The sequence below is a fragment of the Chiloscyllium plagiosum genome, chromosome 3, assembly GCF_004010195.1.
Source record: "Chiloscyllium plagiosum isolate BGI_BamShark_2017 chromosome 3, ASM401019v2, whole genome shotgun sequence".
Taxonomy (NCBI): Eukaryota; Metazoa; Chordata; class Chondrichthyes; order Orectolobiformes; family Hemiscylliidae; genus Chiloscyllium; species Chiloscyllium plagiosum.
The window spans coordinates 111,759,924-111,784,260 of record NC_057712.1 but is presented as its reverse complement, the minus strand read 5'-3'; the positions used below and the strand labels follow the sequence as shown (position 1 = coordinate 111,784,260).

Sequence of the window (24,337 nt, the reverse complement as noted above, 5' to 3'; positions counted from 1 at the left end):
ATGTGGTTCAAATATGTTTTTGAAAAATAAATGCCAACTTTTGAAAAAGACTTGCATAACACCAATGTAAAGATCTAGAGATTAGTGGACCTGGAGTTTGATTCTCCCAATCCTCTCAATTCCTACTCAGTGACTTTGCTGTAAGGAAATGTTGAGCAGTTGCATGATGCCTCACCGGGGGTAGAAAAGAGAATCGGATAATGATCATCATAATTTGATCCAACAGTGTTTTAAAATTATTTGAGCAATCTTTACATCTTTGCTTCTAATTCCAACCTTCTCTTGCCTTCATGAGATCCATCCCTAATTCATCTCTTCCTTTCCTTGATTTCTCTATCTCCATTTCTGGAACAGGCTATCAATAAATATTCATGATTAGCCACAAGTAAAATATTATATTGAAGGTGCTGGAAATTTGAATTATGAAAAATGCATAAGGAAAAACTTCACCAACAAAGAGCATCCGTGAAGAGAAACAGTTAACATGACAAGACCATTGACCTGAAACATTAAATCCTTTTATTTCCACAGATGTTGCCTGACTTTGAGTTTTTCTAGCATTTTGATCATTATAACCCCACTGACTCCCAAAGTTACTTCGACTAAATATTCTCATTTTACTTCCTGTAAAGATTTCATTCTATTCTTCTAGTTTTTCTGTCTCTAAATCATTTATTCAGATGTCACATCAGAACTACTGTTGTAGAAAATTATGTCTTGTCTTCTTTTCCTCAACCAAGGATTCCTGTCCAAAGCAATTTCCATGAGCAACCTATTTCCTACATGTCTGTTCTCACCCCTTCTTCTTCCTCCCAGAACCATAACAGGGTTGCCATTGTCTCCACCTCCAATCTCACCACCCTTTATATTCAACAGAATACCCAGCATAATGCTACCATCAAACAGATTCTCCCCTCTCATCATTTTGCATTACAAAAAAACTGTTTCCTCTGACACCCTGTGCAACTACTCAATCACTCTCTACACCCTATCTCCTTCCAAGGTACTCTTCCATGTCGGCATACCTGTATTTTTACCTCTTCTTTCCTCAACACCTATGGCCTCTAGTGCTACTTCCCATTGGTGTACATGTTCTTTCAATTTAGCGTTGGGTATTTATTACTCAATACTATCTACTCAACATTTGGAGGAATCAAATTCAGTTACATTCAGTGCTAATTTTCTTACCATTCTTGCTTGAGTTTGGATTTCCAGTATTCACAATATTTTGCTGTTGCATCAAAGGAGGGAACTTTTAGGGGAGGGATAAAAATTACTTTATGAATTGTATACTGCAATATAGCGAAAAAATTCAAAACTAATTTTCTTCATTGTGCTTTTATCTTTTTTAAAAAAAAAAGAAACAGATGAACTGCTTTATTTTATTAACTCCTTACATCTCTGGTATCAGTGTTTGGGAGTGTGTTGGGAATGGAAACCTATTCCCAGATCTTGGTTAATGTTTATCTCTATGCAGGGATTTTTTTGATAACTTTGCAAGAGTTGCTTGTAAATCACATTACATTTCTCTTTCATTGTCATGATAAATTACTTGGTATCCAGTTGATACTATTCACAGACAGTATAACTGAGAAATTGGAAAATGTCATGTGCAAAATTGAGGGCACCAAATTATGATAATACACACCATAGTGTTTAAATGTTTGTGATAATTCATTGACATTTTACACACAGACACAACTGTCAATATTTCCAAGGGTATATTTTAAGATAAAATAGCAAAGTATTCAGATAAAGATAATCAATGCAACAAAATTATACAATTGCACCAATTTATTATTTTTATGGAAAATGGTGATCAGGACTTTTAAACATTCTTATCTGCCAATGTATGAGCAATCCAGACATCCAAAAGTGAAGCACAGAAGTTAATTATATTTAGGCAAGAAGGTGTAATTCAATCCCCATTTCAAAGTAATTCATTCTGTCCTTATCTTTATGTTATACCTTATAAATCCCTATGTCCACACTGAATGGAAGATACCAACATAAACTTGACATTTTATAATTTTTGCCATTACTACAATTGATGCAGCAAAATCTGCATCTCATGCTAGTTCATAAATTTAAAAAAGGAACTAAAAAAAGGAACTGGCTTTAAAAGTACTTTGGCAAGAAACATTTCATTCGGTAAGCAACTGATGAAGAGATCTAGCAAATTTCAGCAGTGCGTGAAGCTAGAATCCCAGTAAATATTTTACTATTGCACAATTGAGCAATGCATCTCTTGTTCAGTTGCTATGTGCCAAAATCGGAGTCAATTAAAGTGCATGGGTGAGAAAGCAAATGTTATAATCAGCTGAAGGTCCACATTTCTAAGACAAATGTTTTGCAGTTTTATACTAATATAGTAGACAGTTAATACTACCTTCATACACAATTCTTTATGAATCAACAAATAGTCAGGCCATACTGTATGCATTTTAATTGCATATATCCTGACATAACTATAACATATGCTGCAATATTAAGAGGCATTTTTAGATTCACTCCTGGAACATTATCACAGTAGCACATACTGCTCCTGCTCTCTGGCCCTGAGAAGTTGGGACTTACACCTACTACAGTGCCAACATTTTGATACAATTGACTGAGACAACTTCAGAGGGCAAGTAAAGGTCAACAACATGAGTATGGGACCAGGAGTAAATGTATGCCAAACCAAGTCAGGAAAAGAACAATCCAATAACTTGATTTTTAAATTACTACTAGGTTTTTTAAAAAGACAATTCAAAATCTGAACTTCTGTGGTGAAGGAAAGATGTATTAATGGCACAGCAACAATAACAACTGCACTATGACAGTATTACAGTATCCAGTCCAACACGTCAGAAAAATAATCACAAATTGCTTAAGAATTTTTGACAATATAATGAAACAAAGGAGAAAATGAGGACTGCAGAAGCTGAAGATCAGAGTCAAGAGTATGGTGCTGGAAAAGCACAGCAGGTCAGGCAGTATCCAAGGAGCAGGAGAATCGATATTTCGGGCATAAACCCTTCATCAGCATTCCAGATGAAGGGCTTATGTCTGAAACATCAATTCTCCTGCCCCTCGGATGCTGCCTGACCTGCTGCACTTTTCCAGCACCACACTCTCGAATGTAATGTAACAGCTGAATCTATATTGGTACAGCATTAACATTACCAATTTTAATTCAAGAAAGGAGAACTTGGTGTTGGAATTTGCTAATTACCTCAAGTTTGCCAGGGACATTCCCAATCATTTGATCGGTGGAACATGTGCAATGATCTTCCAATGTGCAGTCAGTTCAGGTTCATGTTTTGGGCCAGGAGAGAGGATAAATCCATAAAGGATAGTGGTCAGAAGTTAGTGCCATCAGAGAGCTCGAGGACATTATTGTAGAGCAGAACTCTCATTTTTATTACATGTTTCACACAGAGCTGCAGAAATGGTGCCTTGAAAGACAAGCAGCAGGATGGTGGCTATGGTGTGAGGAAGAGAGGCTCCATGTTTTAGAAGTGCCTCCTTTAAAGTTCTTCTGTGGTGCAGGAAAGGGTGCAATTATGTCCATAGGATTGAATGAGACAGACACCCAGCCTCACAAACAAAATCAGACTGCAGATCATCAAAGAAGTGTGCAGCTATGGGACTGTGACATGGACCTGGTAATAATATTGGAAGCATTTCAGTGACCTATAATTTGAGGCCTGGCAAGATGACTGGTATAAACGCTGTCAGGTTTGGATCCCTGCATAGATAATGCCCATACTATGTGCAGTGTCATGGATGACTCATGCACAAGGACTCAACAACAACCAATCTGTGCACACAGACAGCGGTATATTAGATCAGATTCCCACAGTGTGGAAACAGGCCCTACGATCCAACAAGTCCACACCAACTCTCTGAAGTGTAACCCATCCAGACCCATTTCCCTCTAACTAATGCACCTAACACTACGGGCAATTTAGCATAGCCAATTCACCTAACCTTTGGACTATGGGAGGAAACCGGTGCACCCGGAGGAAACTCATGCAGACACGGGGAGAACGTGCAAACTCCACACAGATGGTCGCCCAAGGCTGGAATTCAACCCAGGTCCCTGGCACTGAGAGGTTGCTGTGCTAACCACTGAGCCACTGTGCATGGTAGCGTTATGCCAGTCTACAATGGGCAATAATTAGCTGTTGCAGTACCAATCTTGAATAAATATATGTAGCAAGCCTCCCAGTCACTCAATGATGGACTTTCTTTACATCTTAATTAATTCATGGGATGTGGATATTTCTGATTGAGCTAGCATTTTTTTCCCATCCATAGTTGCTCTTGAAAAGGTGGTGGTGAGCTGTCTTCTTGAACTGCTGCAGTCCATTTGATGTTGGTTCTGTGGAGTTGGGGTTGGGGGTGGGGGGTTAACCCAGCAAAACAGAAAAAAGTGATATATTTCCAAGTCTGGCCGGTGAATATCTTGGAGGGGAAACTTGTAGGCAATGATGCTCCCATGTATCTGCTGTCTTTGTCCTTCTAGATGGTACTATTTGTGAGTTTGGAGGTGCTGTGTAAGGACCCTTGGTGAATTTCTGCAGTGCATTTGCAGATCACACATATTGCTGCCACTCAGCATTGCTGGTGGTGGGACTGAATGGATGTGCCAATCAAGAGAGCTGTTTTGTCCCAGATGGTATCAAGCTTCATAAGTACTACTGGAGATGTGCTTATGAAGATAAGTGGGGAGTATTCCTTCAACTCACTTGTGCCTTGTAGCTAAGGGGCAAGCGTTGGGGAGTCAGAAAGTGAGTTACTCACTACAAGATTCCTAGCCTCTGAGCTGCTCTTATTTGTCATTGTACTTCCATGACTCACCCAATTCACTTTCTGGTCAATGGTAACTCCTCAGGCTGTTGATAGTTGGGGACACACTGAGGACAATGCTTTGAAAATCAAGAGCTATGGTTAGATTCTCTCATTTGAGATGGTCATGACCTGGCATATATGTGGCCCAAATGTTACTTATCATTTATCAGCCTAAACCTGGATATTGGCCACTACTGATCTTATGGAGGGAAGGTCATTGTTAAAACAGCTGAAGATGGTTGGATCTAGGACACTACCCTGAGGATCTGCTGGAGAGGTGTCCTGGAGCTAAGATAACTGACCTCCAACGGGCACAACCATCTTCCCTTGTACCAGATACAAGTCCAACTAACAGAAAGGTTCCACCCTCCCATTTCTATTCCTATTGACTCCAGTTTGCTGGAACGCCTTGATGCTACACTCCGTTAAATTCAGTTAAATGTCAAGGGCAGTCATTGTCACCTTAACCTGCAATTCATCTCTTTTGTCCATGCTTTGACCAAGGTTATAAGGAGGTCAGGAGCTCAGTTGCTCTATTGCAGCTCAAACTGAGCATCGATGAACAAGTTATTAGTCAGCAAATACTACTTCATAGCACCGATGATGACACTTTCCATCACATTTCTGATGATTGGCAGTAGACTAATGGGACAGTAATTGGCCAGCTTGGACTTGACCTGATTTGTTTGTGGATGACATTTCTGGGCAATTTTCCACATTGTCAGGTAAATTTTTAATAACTCCTTTATGGGAAACGACTATCGCTGGCTGGGCCAGCATTTAATGCCCATCCCTAATTTTTGGAGTAGGTTGGTAGGGACATTTCAGTGGGCAGTTAAGAGTTAACCACATTGCTGTTGGGTTGGAATCACATATGGGTTAAATAGGGTATTTTCTCTTAAATATACACCCCCATTATTGAGGATGGAGAAGTTTGCTGGGCTTCCTTTTCCAGTGAGTTGTTTAATTGACCACCATCATTTGTGACTGGATATAGAGTCATAGAGATGAACAGCATGGAAACAGACCCTTCGGTCCAACACATCCATGCCAACCTGATATCCCAACCCAATCTAGTCCCACCTGCCAGCACCCGGCCCATATCCCTCCAAACGCTTCATATACCCATCCAAATGCTTTTTAAATGCTGCAATTGTACCAGCCTTCACCCTCTTCCTCTGGCAGCTCATTCCATACCTGTACCACCCTCTGTGTGAAAAAGTTGCCCCTTAGGTCTCTTTTATATCTTTCCCCTCTCACCCTAAACCTATGCCCTCTAGTTCTGAACTCCACGACTCCAGGGAAAAGACTTTGTCTATTTACCCTATCCATGCCCCTCATAATTTTGTAAGCCTCTATACGGTCACCCCTCAGCCTCCGACGCTCCAGGGAAAACAGCCCCAGCCTGTTAGCTTAGACCTGATCCCTTGGTTGTATAATTATTTAGATCTATTACTTGCTGTTTATGCTTTTTGGCATGCAAGTAGTCCTATCTTGTAGCTTCACCAGGTTAACATTTTAGGTGTGCCTGGTGTTGTTCTTTGCATGCCTTCCTGCATTACTCATTGAACCAGCCATGATCCCCTAACATGATAGTAAATGGTCGAGTTGTGATATGTAGGGTCATAAGGTTGCAGGTTGTGTTGCACCACAATTTGGCTGTAGCTGATAGCCCACATTGCCTCGTGGATATCCTATCTTGGAGCTGCTAGGTCTATACAAAGTCTATTCTATTTAGTGTGGTATCAGTGCAACAAAACATGATGGGGGATATTCTCAATGTGAAGACAAGAATCGGTCTTCACAAGGCCTGTATTGTGGTCACTCTTACTGATACCATCATGGACAGATATACCTGCAGCAGGCAGATTGGTGAGGGTAAGGTCAAGTCTGTTTTTCCCTCTTGTTGGTTCCCTCAGCATCTGCCATACACCTAACTGAGCAGCAAAGTCCTTCAGGACATGACCAGCTGATTTAGTCAAGCTGCTGCCACGTGACCCTGGTGATGGAAATTAAAGCCTCAAATCCAGTGTACACTGTGCACACTTGCCACCCTCAGTGCACCCTCGAAGTGCTGTTCAACGTAGACTGACAATTCAACAGCCAAAGGAAGACAGCGTATGGAAATCAGCAAGAGGTTTCCTTGTGTGGGGTATGGTCATGAATATCACAGGACAGGAACTGTACTGTATCTTCATGCTGTTGTAAGAGAAGGAAATACATAATACAAGAGAGCAAAAGTGCAGGTGGAGGAAGTGAGGCTAGATGATAGTAAATAGAACATCACATAGGGCAAGGTAAGTCTGGAGTTCTGAGAGAGTGCATTTGTCATTTCTGTTTACCCTTCAGCCTCCAATGCTCCAGGGAAAACAGCCCCAGCATGTTCAGCCTCTCCCTATAGCTCAAATCCTCCAACACTGGCAACATCTTTGTAAATCTTTTCTGAACCCTTTCAAGTTTCAAAACATCTTTCCGACAGGAAGGAGACCAGAATTGCATGCAATATTCCAACAGTGGCCTAACCAATGTCCTGTGCAGCCGCAACATGATGTCCCAATGCCTGTACTCAATACTCAATAAAAGAAAACATACCAAATGCCTTCTTCACTATCCTATCTACCCGTGACTCCACTTTCAAGGAGCTATGCACCTGCACTCCAAGGTCTCTTTGTTCAGCAGGGGTGACCTTATAGAGGGTTACAAAATTATGAGGGGCATGGATAGGATAAATAGACAAAGTCTTTTCCCTGGGGTCGGGGAGTCCAGAACTAGAGGGCATAGGTTTAGGGTGAGGAGGAAAAGATATGAAAGGGACCTACAGAGCAACCTTTTCACGCAGAGGGTTGTACATGTGTGGAATGAGCTGCCAGAGGAAGTGATGGAGGCTGGTACAATTGCAACATTTAAAAAGCATTTGGATGGGTATATGAATAGGAAGGGTTTGGAGGGATATGGGCCGGGTGCTGGCAGGTGGGATTAGATTGGGTTGGGATATCCGGTCAGCATGGATGTGTTGGACCGAAGGGTCTGTTTCCATACTGTACATCTCTATGACCTCAGTGATCCATGTTGACCATATGAAACTCAGGATATAAGTTTACTCGCTGAGCTGGAAGGTTTGTTATCAGATGTTTTGTCACCATACCAGGTAACATCATCAGCGAGCCTCCAGTGAAGCACTGGTGGTATGGCCCACTTTTTATTTATGTGTTTAGGTTTCCTTGGATCGGTGATGCCATTTCCTGTTCTTTTTCTCAGGGGGTGGTAAATGGGATCCAATGCAATGTGTTTGTTAATAGAGTTCCAGTTATCAACAAACACATTGACTTGGATCCCATTTACCACCCCTGAAAGAAAAAAAGGAAATGGTGTCATCACATGACATCACCACAGGAAATTACATCACTAACCCCAGGAAACCTAAGCACATAAATAAAAAGCGGGCCATACCACCAGAGCTTGTCCAGAGGTTCAATGGTGATGTTACCTAGTATGGTGACAAAACATCAAACAACAAACCTTCTAGCTCAGTGAGCAAACTTACATCCAGAACCTCAACCTGAGCTACAAATCTACTCGAAACTCGCTAATATGAAACTCAAGACCACAAAATGTCAGGACGAGATTGCACAGGGACATTATTAACAGCATTCTTGTCTATTCAACAAGTACAGCAGATGACATTGGAATCAGCAGAGATTCAGGGAAGGAGACAATATGTGTAGATGCAACATCAAATCAGTCCAGTGTAATCTCCATTCGGGCAAATGCTTTCATAGTGACTAGTCATAAGGCATAGTTCTAATGGGTGGTACGACTGGTGAGAATGGAACACACACAGGAGTAGGTGATAGAAGCAATGACAGCTAAGCCCATTTTCCATCAGAATAATGACGACATACCCAGCAATGCTGAATTCTGCAAAGATGCTGAGGTTCATTGGCCAACAATGAAGCAGGTTCTTAGAGAACAGGAAACATGCAGAGTCTCCAAAGTAATGCATCAATTTAACCCTGATGGGCAATAGGCTTGGATTGGAGGTGTGGGGGCAGATGGCTCAGTGTAGCAAGGATGTGTGGACAGGTTATAGAGAGCTCCTCCAATGTAGGGGAGTGAAGTTGAGCCATGAAAGCTTTTAGGTGTAAATTGCTAAAGTAATGGGTATTTACTCAAAACTGTTCTGACCATGATACTGACATTGTTTCCTTCAATGAGGACAGAGACATAAAGGTTAGGTTGGTGCAATTTGTACTGGCACCTCAAGGAACCCACAACTTAGAAGTAGCTTCACGGACATTTAGTCCACTGGAGTCAGGAGGCCAGCTGGCTGCCGAATATCATCTCAAAAATATTGTTTTTTCCTCATTCTTTCACAAGGTGTGAGCATGTCTAGTTAGGCCAACATTAATTGCCCTTGAGAAACTCGTGGTGAGACATTTCTTGGGCTGCTGCAGTCTATATGGTGCAGGTACACCCACAGTGTTGGAACTCTATGTGAAAACAATCATAATTGAACAAAAAGAAAAGTGACTCGCATTTATATAGTGCTTTCCACAAATAGTGGATGTCTCAAAGCCTTTTACAGCTAATTTATATTTGAAAGCTAGTCACTTTAGCAACAGCAATTTTGTGCTTAATGCATTTACTAAGGGTCATTCATAGGATTGGCTGGAAGTGGTTGTGCGATCTTGCAAACTGCTGCTCCTCATTTGAATAAGACAAGCAATGGATATTTTGTTTGTGTAGCTTACAAATGCCTGTTTTTTGAAGACAAAAAGAACACATGCATACACTGTTTCAACTCAGCAAAATAGCAACAACCAATGGTTCATTTCTCAGGACAACATTATAACTAATGTCTGGTAGTTAACTATCAATCAGCATTAATGGATGCATTCTCTATGACATTGCCTCTACCAGAATTGACTTGCCAACCATTCAACACTCTCCTCTCATGCAATATAAATTATGGCTTTCCATTTGAATTATTATTTCTTGTGAATTGTCCTAATGAGTACAAAGGGAAAAACTTTGATGACAAGTGTCTTTTTTTCAGCAGTCATATTTTTGTGTTCTTACTTCACTGCAGCTAGCAAGCAACTGAAGCTTCAATATACCTCTGCACCTTCAACAAAATTCCCACATTAAATTGTTCTTAATAACACCTTAACCATTTCAAAATGGACACTAGGCCAGAAAGCTCCAGCTACTAACCCTGTAAAAACTGATCAGCAGTGGTAAGACATCAGGATGCATCCCTGACATTTCTCTCTCACTTTTCCCATCTCACAAGCCCTATCACCAAAAAGCCTGGAAATTTCAGATCCTGTTTCTGTTGCCTCAAACAAAGTCTCATTGACAATGGCGCCACCAATACAAAAAAAGAACCATGTCACTTGTTGACAGGACCAAGCAGCCTAAGACCAGAACTTTTAGATCAAAATAACTGACAGTTTTGCAGTATTAATTCATCAACAGCTTATTATACCACTGTATTTTAGACAGAATTATCATTTCACTTCCAAGTGCTATGTTTGGCTATGTGTTGTATAAATAATAGTAACTTAAAATATTTAGATTATGCATGTACCTGCCAAGACTAGTCTGTGTTGACAGTGAGCCCACATGTTCCCTTATGCCAGTAGGCAGGATCATCGTCTCTTCAGCACATTCTGTGCTCTTATTTGCTAAGATTTTCACATTAAACTGCAATAAGGCAGATTCATCAGTATCATGTGAGAAGTCTTCAATGTTGAGACAGGAATCTGAATTTAATCTCCTTACAGCTGCAAGATAAACATAAACACCATATTATTTGACTTGAATCCTCCATCTGTCACCTAGGGGCCATAGTTCATTATCCAAGTGGGAAACTCATGTTGGGACATTTTCCAATTTGGCAATACCAGAGTCAACTTCACTCTGAAAATCTAGCCCCCCACTCCCGATCCCAATATTGACATGGATAGAGGGAAGGGGTAGAGAGCATGTCAGTAGCTAAGAAATACTAAACATTTGGGAAGAGGAGGTTCACCGTATGGGATGGCAGAAATACTTTAGTATATTTTTGCAATTTGTCTTGCAGTTGTCCAGGCTACAGAGAGGTGGGGAAATCTGAAGGAAGAGATGGCACCGTGAAGAAGTGCCACCATATGACAGTGGGACAGAGATTTTAGAAGATAACGTGCTTGAGGGAACAGCAGAAGTACTTGCATACCTCCCAGCCCACAAAGTGGACATATTATTTCCTATTAGATCTAGCAATTTCTATCTCCAACTACCAATTTTCATCCCTTGGGATACTCAAATCACAGTGTTACATCCAAATAGTTGCCAAAATATTAAGTGCTGAGCCTCATTTAAATATTTTAATCTCTGCTCTGCTTTTCCAGCATACACTATACAGGTACCACCAAAATTACCATTCTAAAACTGGTAGTAGCTGCATTCAGGACTGAGTTTGGACTTCAATTTTTATTAATTTACATACCTTTTTTCCAGCCAATCGTGGGGACCTTTACTTGACTTGATTTATTATTGTCACATGTACCAAGATACAGTGAAAGCTCTAAGATTTTTCCAAACATGTCTTTTCCTTCATAAATCCATATTAATTTTGTACATTTAAACAATTATTTCTAAATCTTCCATGATCACATCCTTTATAATAGATTCTAGTATTTTCCCTTGAATGGACATTAGATCTGTAGTTCCCTACTTTCTCTCTCCCACCTTTCTTAAATTGTGGGTTATATTTGAGACCTTCCAATCTGCATGAGCATTACAATTTTGAAAGACAAACACCAACACAATCATTGTCTCTGTAGCCATCTCTTTCAACATTCTCAGGTGAAGGTCATTGGTTCCCAGGAATTTGTCAACTTATAGACCCATTAATTTCTCCAATACTACATTTTTTTCACAAATACTAATTTCTTTTTGTTCCACATTTTCATGATCCTTGGATTTTAATCATTTCAGACGGAGCTCTTGAATCTTTCTTTGTGAAAACAGAAACAAAGTCCTTACATAACTGCCCTGCCATTCCAATTATAAATTCACCTACCTTTGCTACTCAGCATAGGGCAAATAAAACTATATAAATGCGCACACACATTGACAGAGATAGAGGGGAAATGAGGAGTCACCTACTTCCTTCAGAATGAATTTCTTTGTCAGGCAGAAGATTTCCTTGAGAAGCAACTTTAAATAATCGTGCACGAGCATTGCTGACTCTCTTAACCTCTACTGGGTCCAGTGGGGGCTTTGGAATGGGAGATCCTTCATCTTTGGGTGGAGAGGTAGGAATTTTTGGTTTCTGTTACAGGAGAAAACAAGAATTTTAAACCAACAAATTCTTTCTAGGTTTTAAAGTTCCAGTAAATGCTACTAAATAGCAAAATTCTGTGCACAACAGTCATCAAAAGAGAAACAAAAGTAGTCATTCTTTGCTCATGCAAACCTCTTAATTAAATTTATATATTAGTATGTGTTCTCCAATATATGAAGTGTCAGATCTAGATAATACATATCTTTTTTCCAATTCAACACCAAATATTGTTAAGAAATACTTTTGGGATGAATAACAGACCACATTCATGTTTCCTCCAATAATGCTCAATTTTTCAAATTTCAGAACAGTAATCATTGCTGCTCAGCGAGATACTTTCTATTTCCTATACCAAACCTCTTATGTGGTCAGCCACTGTGAATTAGCAATTTCATTCTTTAACTTTAAACATAAAATATTCAACTTTAAACACATGAATCGATTTTCTAGAAAGCTGTAATGCTCGCATAAGTGGGAGTCACACATGGGGGACCTTGCGGAATCTTGATCATGACATACTCCAAAAGAATCATCCAGGAAAATGAATTTTCCATTGGGCAACTCATACCCCACAAACCCTCCATCCTGATTAATAGTTAATCTAACCCCATACACACCCCACACACCCCCAACAACTTAAACCCCAACACCTTGACCCAACACACTCCCACATCATTATCCTGCTACCTTGAAAGCAGCAATGAGCACATACAGAGCAGGTTGTGATGAAATCATGCTATATGATTTTTAATTCTTATACCCCCTTCCTCACCCAATTGCCCACTCATCATGAGGGTATGAATTTGACCCATGTGTCAACATGACATTCTAACATGGAGGACATCAAATAACATTGGCCTAACCTCCCTAACATGTGCCTAAACCAGCAGGAGCAATTTCAAATTGATTAGGGATACAAATTCTGTTTTATATTGCTCTCCTTAACTCAAAAGGAGATCTTGTGACACAGGGATAGTGTCCCTAGCTCTGTGCCCAAAGGTCTTGGATTGAGTCACACACCATATTTTGTTGGCTGTGGAAGGTATATTTATAGCATGGTCAGTAAGGTTGACTGTCAGCTTGTAATTCCTTCCAACACACTGATGGCAGACAGCAAGAGATGGGGGTTTCCTGGTCAACAAAACTGCAATGAGCAATAGCAAACCACTGCGGTATCTGCCTATAAGTGGAGAGCAATCCAATGACCCAACTCTTGAGTATAAAGACAGGAGAACTGACAGACATATTTAACACAGGAGCACTGGGGCCAACAACACTCCCACACTGTGGAAAAATTGTCATTACTGAAGAGGACTGTAACAGATTACAGGGAGAAAGTGAGGACTGCAGAATGCTGGAGATCAGAATCAAAATGTGTGGTGCAGGAAAAGCACAGCCAGTCAGGCAGCATCTGAGGAGCAGGAGAGTGAATAGATTATGCTCAAAACATCAACTCTCCTGCTCTTCAGATGCTGCCTGACTGGCTGTGCTTTTCCAGCACCATATGTTTTGACTCTGCAACAAATTACAGGCAGACATTCATAAATTTGCAGGAATGGATAAATAATTTGAAAATCAAGCTAGCACAGATAAATAGAGTCATAGGGTTAATACAGCAAGAAAACAGACCCTTTGGTCCAACTAGTCCATGCCAACCATGTTCCAAACTAAATTAGTCCCACGTGCCTGTATTTGGCTCATATCCCTCCACACCTTTCAGAGTCATGTTTTCATCCACATGAATGTTGTAGCTGTGCATCCACCTCCTTCCTCTGGCAGGGGTTCATTCCACATACAAAACAATCTCTGTGTAAAAAGGTTGCCACCCAGGTCCTTTTTAAAAACTTTCTCCTCTCACCTTAAAAATATGCCCCCTAGTTTTGAACTCTCCTACCCTTAGGAAAAAAGACCGTTGCAATTCACTTTATCTCTGCCCCTTATGATTTTATAAATCTTTGTAAATAAGGTCACCCCTCAAACTCCTATGCTCGCAGCCTATCCAGCCTATTTTCATAACTGAAACCCTCCATTCCAGGCAACAGTCTGGTAAATCTTTTCTGACCAGCAGAGACTGTGACAGTGCAGTTTGGCTGTCGGGGTGAAGATTTGCATTGGTGCAATCACCACTACCAGAAGGAGGACCTCAGCAAGACACCATCCAAGGACATTCCTCCAACTGAACTGAATTCATTCCTCCCATTGACCAACCAGGTTGTATCCTCTACTTGTCTTCACCTATCCCCACTTCATCACTCTACCCCTGCCACTCCCTTTATCTACAGTTTCCCCCACATCCAGTCCTGAAGAAGGGTTACACCCAAAACGTCGACTTCTGCACCTTCTAATGCCTGCCAAGCTTGCTGTGTTCTTCCAGCCTCCTGCCTTCTACTTTGGATTCCAGCATCTGCAGGATTTTTGTGTCTCTAATCATCTAAGGACAGGCAGTCACCTGCACTGAAGAACAGGTTGTTGTGGGCCTGCTGCTTCAGGCTCAAACATTACATCGCTATAATGTTTTTTTTCCCTTCCTAGCTTACTCCCATCAAATGTAGAATCTCTGGAGAACAAGATGGATGAACTCAGATCATGGCTCAGCTTCCAGCGTGAACTGCAGGACTGCCATGTACTCGGTTTCACAGAAACCTGGCTCAACCTATCCATTCCCGACTGCGCACTTCAGGCTGATGGTTTTTCTATCCATTGTATGGACCGTACAGTGTCCTCGGGTATGGCAAAAGGTGGTGGGGTTTGCTTTTTAATCAACAACTTATGGTGCATGGTCATTGCAGCCCTGGGCAGCCATTGCTCCCCAAACCTTGAACTCCTCACCATCAAATGCTGCCCCTTCTATCTACTACAGGAATCTCTACCATCAGGGAGAAGGTACAGAAGCCTGAACATACACATCAGCTTGCTTTGCAACAGTTTCTACCCTACTGTTGTTAGAATACTGTATGGTCTCTCAAACTCTTAATATTTGTCTGTACCTGTGCTTTTGTTCTTGCCGCTGTTTACCTATTATTTAGTATCTATACTACTTAACTACGTGATCTGCCTGTTTTGCTCGCAAGACAAAGCTTTTCACTGTGCCTCATTACACGTGACAATAAATTCAATTAAATTCTTTATCATCAGAAAACAGAAGTGGAGGGGTAGAGAGATGTGCTATTGCAAAATTTGTTGGTAGCGGAGTAAGAAGTAAGGCTTTGGCTTGAGAGGCTTTGGACAGCAGCAGCTCAGCAAAAAGTACAGGTGAAGTCATTTTAACTTTCCTTTTTAATTGTACAGCAGTTAATTGCATGTTCCTTCTGCAGGATGTGGGAACTCAGGGAGACCTCCATCATCCCTGATTGATTACACCTGTCGGAAATGCACTCAGCTGCAGCTCCTGGGAGACAGTGTAGGAGAGTTGGAGCTGGACGCATCAGGATCATCTGAGATGCTGAGCGCTTTGTGGATAAGAGTTTTAGTAGTGGTCAAACCTGAGGTGTAGTCAGAGAGTAGCTGGGTGACCACCAGGAAAGACAAAGGGAAGATGCAGGAAACCCCGTTAGCCATTCCCCTCGAAAACAAGTTCACGGGAAAACGGGAAAGCAACGGTAGCCAGGTTGGTGGGACTACAACTGGTTGTGGGGCAAAGTGGAAACGGGGAAAGATAGACAGGATCTTAGTGACAAGAGACTTGATAGTTAGGGGGACAGATAGGAGATTCTGTGGCTGCAAATGGGAATCTAAGATGGTGTGTTGCCTCCCTGGTGCCAGGGTCCAGGATGTCTCAGCGGCTGCAGCACGTTCTCAAGGGGGACGGTGAGCAGCCTGCAATCATTGTGCACATTGGCACAAATGATATAGGTAAAAATAAGGGATGTGGTCCTGCAGAGTGATTATAGAGAGATAGGAAAAAAGTTTAAGAACCATGACCTCGTTGGTGATAATCTCCAGATTACCTCCAGTAGGCAAAAGTGAGTACTGCAGATGCTGGAGATTAGTGTCAAGAGTGTGGTGCTAGAAAAACACAGCGGGTCAGGCAGCATCCAAGGAGCAGGAGAATCGACGTTTCGGGCAAAAGCCTTTCATCAGGAACCTCCAGTGCCATGTGCTGGTGAGGGTTAGAACAGGAGGATATAGTAGATGAATGAGTGGCTAAAGAATTAATGCAGAGGGCAGAGATTCAGATTTTTAGATCATTGGAATCTTTTCTGGGGCAGAGGTAACCTGTTCAAGTGGGATAGGGTTGCACTTGAACTGAAGGCGGACCAATATCTTGGCAGCCAGGTTTGCCAGTGCTGCAAGGGAGGTTTAAACTAGATTGGCAGAGGGGTGGAATCCTTAACAGCAGGGACATAAATGCGAGGCTGGAAGGAGATACATAATCAGAAATAGTAAGTTGAAGAGACAGGTCAGACTGGAGCACGACACAGCAAGAATGCCTGTTGAATTAAATTGCATGTATTTCAATGCAAGAGGGCTAACAGGTAAGTTGATGAACTCAGGGCATGGATAAGTATGTGGGATGGGGATATTATACAGATGCTTTTTTTTGATTAAGGCGAGTATCACAGCAGTAATCAGAGATGACATACCTGAAGAATCATCCAGTGAGGCTTTGTGGGTGGAGCTAAGAAATAAGAAGGGGATGATGACCTTGAGTTTGTACTATAGGCGCCCAAACAGTCAACGGGAATTAGAGGAACAAATATGCAGGGAGATTTGGAAGACTTGCTGGAGCAATAGGGTTGTCATAGTAGGGGATTTTAATTTTCCTAACAAACACTGGGACTGCCAGTGCGTTAATGGCTTAGATAGGGGTATAATTTGTTAAGTACATTCAAGAAGGTTTCCTCAAACAGTACATAGAGGGTCTTACTTGGGAAGGGGTAAAACTTGACCTACTCTTGGGAAATAGGGCAGGACAAGTGACGGAGGTGACAGTGGGGTAGCACTTTGGAACCAATGACTATAGTTCTATTAATTTTAAAATAGTTGTGGAGAGAGGAAAAAAAACTGATCCACAGGTTCAAGTTCTAAATTGGGGCAAGGCAAATTTTGATGGAATTAAGACACGAGGTTGCAGGGGTTGATTGGAGTGGCTTGTTTGCAGGCAAAGGGACCTCTGGCAAGTGGGAGGCCTTTAAAGTGAGATAGCTAGAGTTCAAGGTCTATATGTTCCTGAGAGGGTGAAGGGCAAAGATGGAAGAAAGAGGGAACTCTGGATGGCAAGAGATATTGAGGCTTTGACCAGAGAAAAGGAGGCATGGCTCAGGTACAGGCAGCTGGGATCAAAGGAATCTCTGGAGGTATACAGGAGTTTACTGAAGAAGGAAATCAGGAGGGCGAAAAGGGGCCAGGAGATAGGCTTGGCTGAGAAGATTAGGGTGAATCCAAAGAGGTACTTTAAGTATATTAACAGAAAAAGAATAACGAGAGACAGAACTAGAGCCCCTCAAGGACAAAAGTGTACATGTATGTATAGAACTGCAGGAGATGGGCAAGGTTCTCAAAGAATATTTGAGAATTGATGAGGGCAGAGTGGTACATGTGATCTATATGGACTTCAGTAAGGCCCCTCTGGTCAAGATCCTGTTGTAATTTGAGGTAACCTTCTTCACTGTCCATGTCATCGACAAACTTATTAACTGTACCTCTTACGCTTGCATCCAAATCATTTATGTAAATGACAAAAAGTAGAGGACCCAGCACCGATCTTTGTGGCACTCCTCTGGTCACAGTTCTCCAGTCTGAAAAACAACCCTCCACCACCATCCTCTGTCTTCTTCCTTTGAGCCAGTTCTGTATCCAAATGGCTAGTTCTCCCTTTATTCCATGAGATCTAACCTTGCTAACCAGTCTCCCATGGGGAACCTTGTCGGACACCTTACCGAAGTCCATATAGATCACATCTACCACTCTGCCCTAATCAATCCTCTTTGTTACTTCCTCAAAAATCTCAATCACGTTTGTGAGACATGATTTCCCACGCACAAAGCCATGTTGACTATCCCTAATCAGTCCTTGCCTTTCCAAATACATGTACATCCTGTCCCTCAGGACTCCCTCCAACAACTTGCTCATCACCAACGTCAGGCTCACCCTGGCTTGTCCTTACCACCCTTCTTAAACATTGGCACCATGTTAGCCAACATCCAGTCCCTCCAAATGTTGTGCCATTATTCAAGAAAAGCTGCAAAGAAAAGCCTGGGAACTATAGATCAGTAAGCTTAATATCGGTGGTGGGTAAGTTACTTGAAAAGATTCTGAGATAAAATATCCATGCATTTGGAAAAACAGGGCTTGATTAGGAGTAGTCAGCATGAGTAGGAGATCATGCCTCACAAATGTGTTAGTGTTCTTTAATGAAGTGACCAGGAATGTTGACAAGGGCAGGGATATGGATTTCAGTAAGGCCTTTGATAAGGTTTCAGATGGGAAGCTGCTCTTAAAGGTTAGATTGCATGGAATCCATGGCAAGCTGACAAATTGGATACAAAATTGGCTTGATGGTAGGAAGCAGAGGGTAATAGTGGAAGTAGGAGAAAGTGAGGTCTGCAGACGCTGGAGATCAAAGCTGAAACTTTAGAAGCAGAGGGTAATAGTGGAAGTATGCTTGTCTGACTGCAGGGCTGTGACTAGTGGAGTGCCTCAGAGGTTGGTGCTGGACTCATTACTGTTTATTATCTATAACAATAATTTGGATGAGCGTGTACTAGGTGTGATTAGTACATTGCTGATTACATTAAAATAGGCGGTATCGTGGACAGTGAAGAAAGTTATCAGAAATTGCAGAACCTTGATTCAGCTAGGGAAGTGGGCCGAAAAATGGCAAATGGAGTTTAATAGATAAGTGTGAGGTCTTGCATTTTGGCAAGTCAAATCAAAGTAGGAGTTTCATGGTGAATGGTAAGGCCTTCAGGAGAGTTGTGGAACAGAGGGATCTTGGAGTTCAGGTTCACAGTTCTCTGAAAGTGTAGTCAAAGGTAGACAGGGCAGTGAAAAAGGCTTTTGGCACACTGGTCTTCATCAGTCAGGGCACTGACTACAGAAGTTGAGAAGTTGCGTTCCAGTTATACAAGACGTTGGTGAGGCTGCACTTGGAGTATTGTGTTCAGTTTGGTCACCTTGTTATAGGAAGGATATTATTAAACTGGAAAGAGTGCAGAAAAAATTTACAAGGATGTTGCCTGGACTGAATTGTCTTGAGTTATAGGGAGATGCTAGACAAACTAGGACTTTTTTTCTTTCGCGTATAGGAGACTGAGGAGGGACCTTATAAAAGTGTATAAGATCATGAGGGTCATGGATAGGGTGAATGCATTCTGTCTTTTTCCCAGGATTGGGGAATCGAGGACCAGAGGGCATCAGTTTAAGGTTAGAGGGGAAAGAATAAAAGGGAACATGAGGGGCAACTTTTTTTTTTAACAGAGGTTTATATGCATATGGAATAAGCTGCTAGTGGAAGTGGTTGAGGCGGGTATATTAACAACATTTAAAATGCATTTGGACAAATATGTGAGTAGGAAAAGATTAGAAGGATATGAGCCAAGTGCAGGGTATTGAGTTAGCGTGAATGGACATTTCGGTCGTTATGGAACAGTTTGGGACAAAAGGCCTATCTCTGTGCTGTAGGACTCTATCACTCTATAAATGTCTCCAATTTAATAATATCCTTCCTATAGCAGGGTCACCAGAACTGTGCATAGTATTCCAGAAGAGGCCTCACCAACATCTTCTACAACCTCAACATGATGTCCCAACCCCTGTACCCAAAACGTCTGAGCAATGAAGGCAAGCATGCTAAATGCACTCTTAACTACTCTGTCTACCTGTGACACAATTTCAAAGTATTATGTACCTGAACCCCTAGGTCTCTCTGTTCTACAACACAACCCAGGGCCCGACCATTACTTGTATAAATCCTGCTCGTTTGTTTTACCAAAATGCAATATCTCGCATTTAGCCAAATTAAACTTTATCTACCACAGCTCAGCCCATTGACCCAACTGATCAAGATCTCTTTGTAATCTTAGATAACATTCTTTACTGTCCACTAGTTCACCACTTTTGGTGTCATGCACAAACTCACTAATCATGTCTCTTATATTCTATATCCAAATCTTTTGTGAGGTGGTACATTTTAGGAGATGGAAATGTGTTGCTGGAAAAGCGCAGCAGGTCAGGCAGCATCTAGGGAACAGGAGAATCGACGCTTCACATTTTAGGAGGAAGACTAGAGAGGTCTTTATTATTTGGAAGGTGAAACCCTAAGAGATAAAAAGGGATTTCGGAGTATAAATTATTATCACTTGAACCACGAGTTAGTAAGGCCTTAACACAAATAGGTTTAATTTCTAGAGAGATAGTATTGAAAATTAGATTAGTTTTTTTCTAAAATCTGTATTGTACCTTGCTTGACCTGAAAGGGAGGAGGATAAGTTAGAGGTTGTGACACACATTGATTACAATATAGTTGGGATAAGGTCTTGCACTAAGAGTTCTGGGAGTGAGACAGTAAACTGAAAAGCAGGGCTGCAAAAGTTGTAATCTCTGATGTAAAGTATTAGCGAGTACAGAAATAAAACAGGGAAGATGAATGCATGGCTTAACAGTTGGTGCACATTGGAGAGTTTTAGATTCCTGAATCACTGAGGTTATTTCTGCAGAAGGTGCGACCTATACAAATGGACCAGTATCTAAACCAGTATGGAACCAACCTTTCTGGTAGGTTTGCTAGTGCTGTTGCAAAAAGTTTAAACTTGATCAGTAGGGAGAGGGACAAGGAGTCGAGAGAGGTTGATGGCCTCTACTTTTATGCTAGGAGCATTATAAGTAAGACAGGCGTGTTGAGGATTTGGGTTGAGAAGTGGAATTTCATCCATCACAGATATATGTTTGAGGAAGGGGCAGAATTCACAAATCAATATTCCAAAGTATAGGATCTTCAGGCGAAACAAGTAGGGTGCAAAAGAGGAAATGGTATTGCATTATCAACTAAACAGTTAGTAACTGCAGTAGGAAAGGACGATATCCTGGAAGGATCTTCAAATGCAGCATTGTAGGCAGAGTTTAGGAAAAAGGGGGCAGTCACATTGCTGGGAGTGTATTATAGAACTTCAAACAGTCAGCAGGCAATATAAGAGCAGACATGTCGATAATTCATTGAGGTATGTAATAACAACAATAATAGGGTTTATTAATAAGAAATCCTCTAATAATTTTCTGGTATGTCAAATTCCCCAACATTAATTGGGAGTGTAAAGAAGAGGAAATTTCTTGAAATGTGTTCAGAAGAACTTTTTATTTCAACATGCAGAGAGTCCAACAAGCTGTACTAAATTTAATTCTGGAGAACAAAGCCAGACAGATGGTAGAGGTGGCACTGAAGAAGCATTTTTGTGTTAGCGACCATAACATAGTATAATTTAAGTTTGTTATGGAAAAGGAAAAATATGGTCTGCAAAAAAAGGACTTTGGATTGGGGGAAGGCAGATTTTATCAAGATAGGTTGTATCTGGCTTTAATAGATTGGGAACAAATACTTGTGCGAAATCTACACCAGAACAATGTGAGGCATTCAAACAGGAAATTGGGACAGCACAGGCCTGACATGTTCCCTTTAGGGCGAAATGTAGGAGCACCAAGCCCAGAGAACCTGGTTGTTTAGGAATATTAGGACTGGGTAAGATGGAAAAGATAGGCTTTTAGTAAGTATAAATGAATTAAATTAATGGAAGCCTAGTGCAAAATAGAAAGTGAAGGGGTGAACTTAAGAAAGTAGTTGGAAGAGTATGAAGAGGGAATGAAAAAATACTGTTAGATAAAATTAAGGAGAATCCCAAGAAATTTTTATAAGTACAGCAAATTTTGTTTTACCTGGCGCCTTGTGAACCAGAACTCTCACTAGACCTTACAAGAATAAAAATTATGTACTTTAAATACTTCTTGGGTTACAAGAAGATGGGGGTGGATTGGTCAGACCACAAGATCAGTAGCAGGTCGAATTTAACCCTGGAAAGTCTGAGTTGACACACTTTGGAAGAAGTATCAAGACAAAGGGGTACTCAATGAAGAGCAGGACACTGGAAAGCTCAGAGGAACAGTCAGGTCTTGGGATGCCTGTCCACAGGTCCCTGAAGCTGTCTTGACAGGTTAATAGGGTGATAAAGAAGGCATACAGGACATTTATCAGTTGTGGCACAGATTGTAAAAGGAGGGAGATTATGTACAAACTTTAGTTAGGCCACAGTTGGAGTACAATGTGCAGTTCTGGTCGCCACACTATAAGAAGAATTTGATTGCCCTGGAAAGGATGCAGAAGAAATTAACCAGGTGTTGTCTGGTTTGGAATATTTTAGCTATGAAGCGAGGCTGGGTAGGCTCAGGTTGATTTCTTTAGGCAGAAAATGATAAGCAGGAACAGAGTGGATAGGAAGCAGGTCCCCTTAATTAAAAGGTCAATAATAAGGGGACAAAATTTTAAGGTGAAGGGCAAGTTTAGAGGGTACTTGAGGAAAGACATTTTCACCAAGATGATGTAGGAAGTCTTGAATGCACTGCCTGGAAAGGCAGTATACTTCATAACTTTATAAAGGAATGTGGATGAGCACTTCAAATGTCATAATATTCAAGGCTATAAGTCAATTGCTGGCAAATGGGATTAGTTTAGATAGGTTGGCATAGAGTTGATGGGCCAAAGGACTTCTTCTGTACTTTGACTCTATGACCATTAGATTAGATTAGATTAGATTACTTACAGTGTGGAAACAGCCCTTCGGCCCAACAAGTCCACACCGACCCGCCGAAGCGCAACCCACCCAGACCCATTCCTCTACACTTACCCCGTCACCTAACATTATGGGCAATTTAGCATGGCCAATTCACCTAACCTGCACAGTTTTGGATTGTGGGAGGAAACTGGAGCACCCGGAGGAAACCTACGCAGACAGGGGGAGAATGTGCAAACTCCACACAGTCAGTCGCCTGAGGCGGGAATTGAACCCGGGTCTCTGGCGATGTGAGGCAACAGTGCTAACCACTGTGCCACCCTTAGTGTACTGTATGCACCATATGGTCATTATAAAGAAGTATTAGTGGTAAATAAGAAGGTAGAAAGAAGATTTACAAGAATGATATCAGAAATGCACAGATGAACATATCAAGAAAGAATGAATATGAACAAAACAATGAATGGACCTGGTGGATGAATTCAGGATATTAAAAGAAGTAGCTACAGAGACGGTGGATGCACTGGTAGTAATCTTCCCAGAATCCTTGGATACTGAAAAAATCCTACAGGATTGAAAAACTGTCAAAGTTACACATTCATTTAAGAAGAGGAGAAAAAAGAAAACCGGTAACTGTAGACCAGTTAGTTTAACATCTGCTGTTAAGATGTAACAGCAGGTCATTTTGAATATATAATATATTCAATCAGAAGGAGCACGGCTTTATATAGCGAAATCATCTCTGACAAATTTATTAGAATTCTTGGCAGAGGAAAAAAGCAAGGTAACAAAAGGGGAAGTAGTAAATGTGATATATTAAGATTTCCAGAAGGTATTTGATGAGGTATCACACATTAAACTACTTAATAGGATAAGAACCCTGAGCCCATTGGCCCATCTGGTCCAGATACTGTTGTAATCTGAGGTAACCCTCTTCGCGGTCCACTACACCTCCAATTTTGGTGTCATCTGCAAACTTACTAACTGTACCTCTAATGCTCGCATCCAAATCATTTATGTAAATGACAAAAAGTACAGGGCACAGCACCGATCCTTGTGGCACTCCACTGGTCACAGGCCTCCAGTCTGAAAAACAACCCTCCACCACCACCCTCTCTCTTCTACCTTTGAGCCAGTTCTGTATCCATATGGCTCGTTCTCCCTGTATTCGATGAGATCTAACCTTGCTAATCAGTCTCCCATGGGAAACCCTGTCGAATGCCTTACTGAAGTCCACATAAATCGCATCTACTGCTCTGCCCTCATAATCTTCTTTGTTACTTCTTCAAAAAACTCAATCAAGTTTGTGAGACATGATTTCCCACGCACAAAGCCATGACTATCCTCCCAAATCAGTCCTTGCCTTTCCAAATACATGTACATCCTGTCCCTTCAACAACTTGCCCACCACCGAGGTCAGGCTCACTGGTCTATAGTTCCCTGGCTTGTC

General features: G+C 41.4%; 1 protein-coding gene across 2 annotated transcripts in view; it reads right to left on the bottom strand.

The window, feature by feature from the left end:
* The window catches only part of armc2 (armadillo repeat containing 2), a 247,514-nt gene that overhangs the window by 194,779 nt on the left and 28,398 nt on the right, over positions 1-24,337 (bottom strand). For both annotated transcript variants that reach the window (XM_043687091.1, XM_043687090.1), the window contains exons 4-5: positions 11,992-12,157; positions 10,430-10,625 (exon numbers count right to left, since the gene is read on the bottom strand). In XM_043687091.1, coding sequence (XP_043543026.1) covers positions 10,430-10,625; positions 11,992-12,157 — 362 coding nt within the window. The remainder of the gene's footprint in view (positions 1-10,429; positions 10,626-11,991; positions 12,158-24,337) is intronic.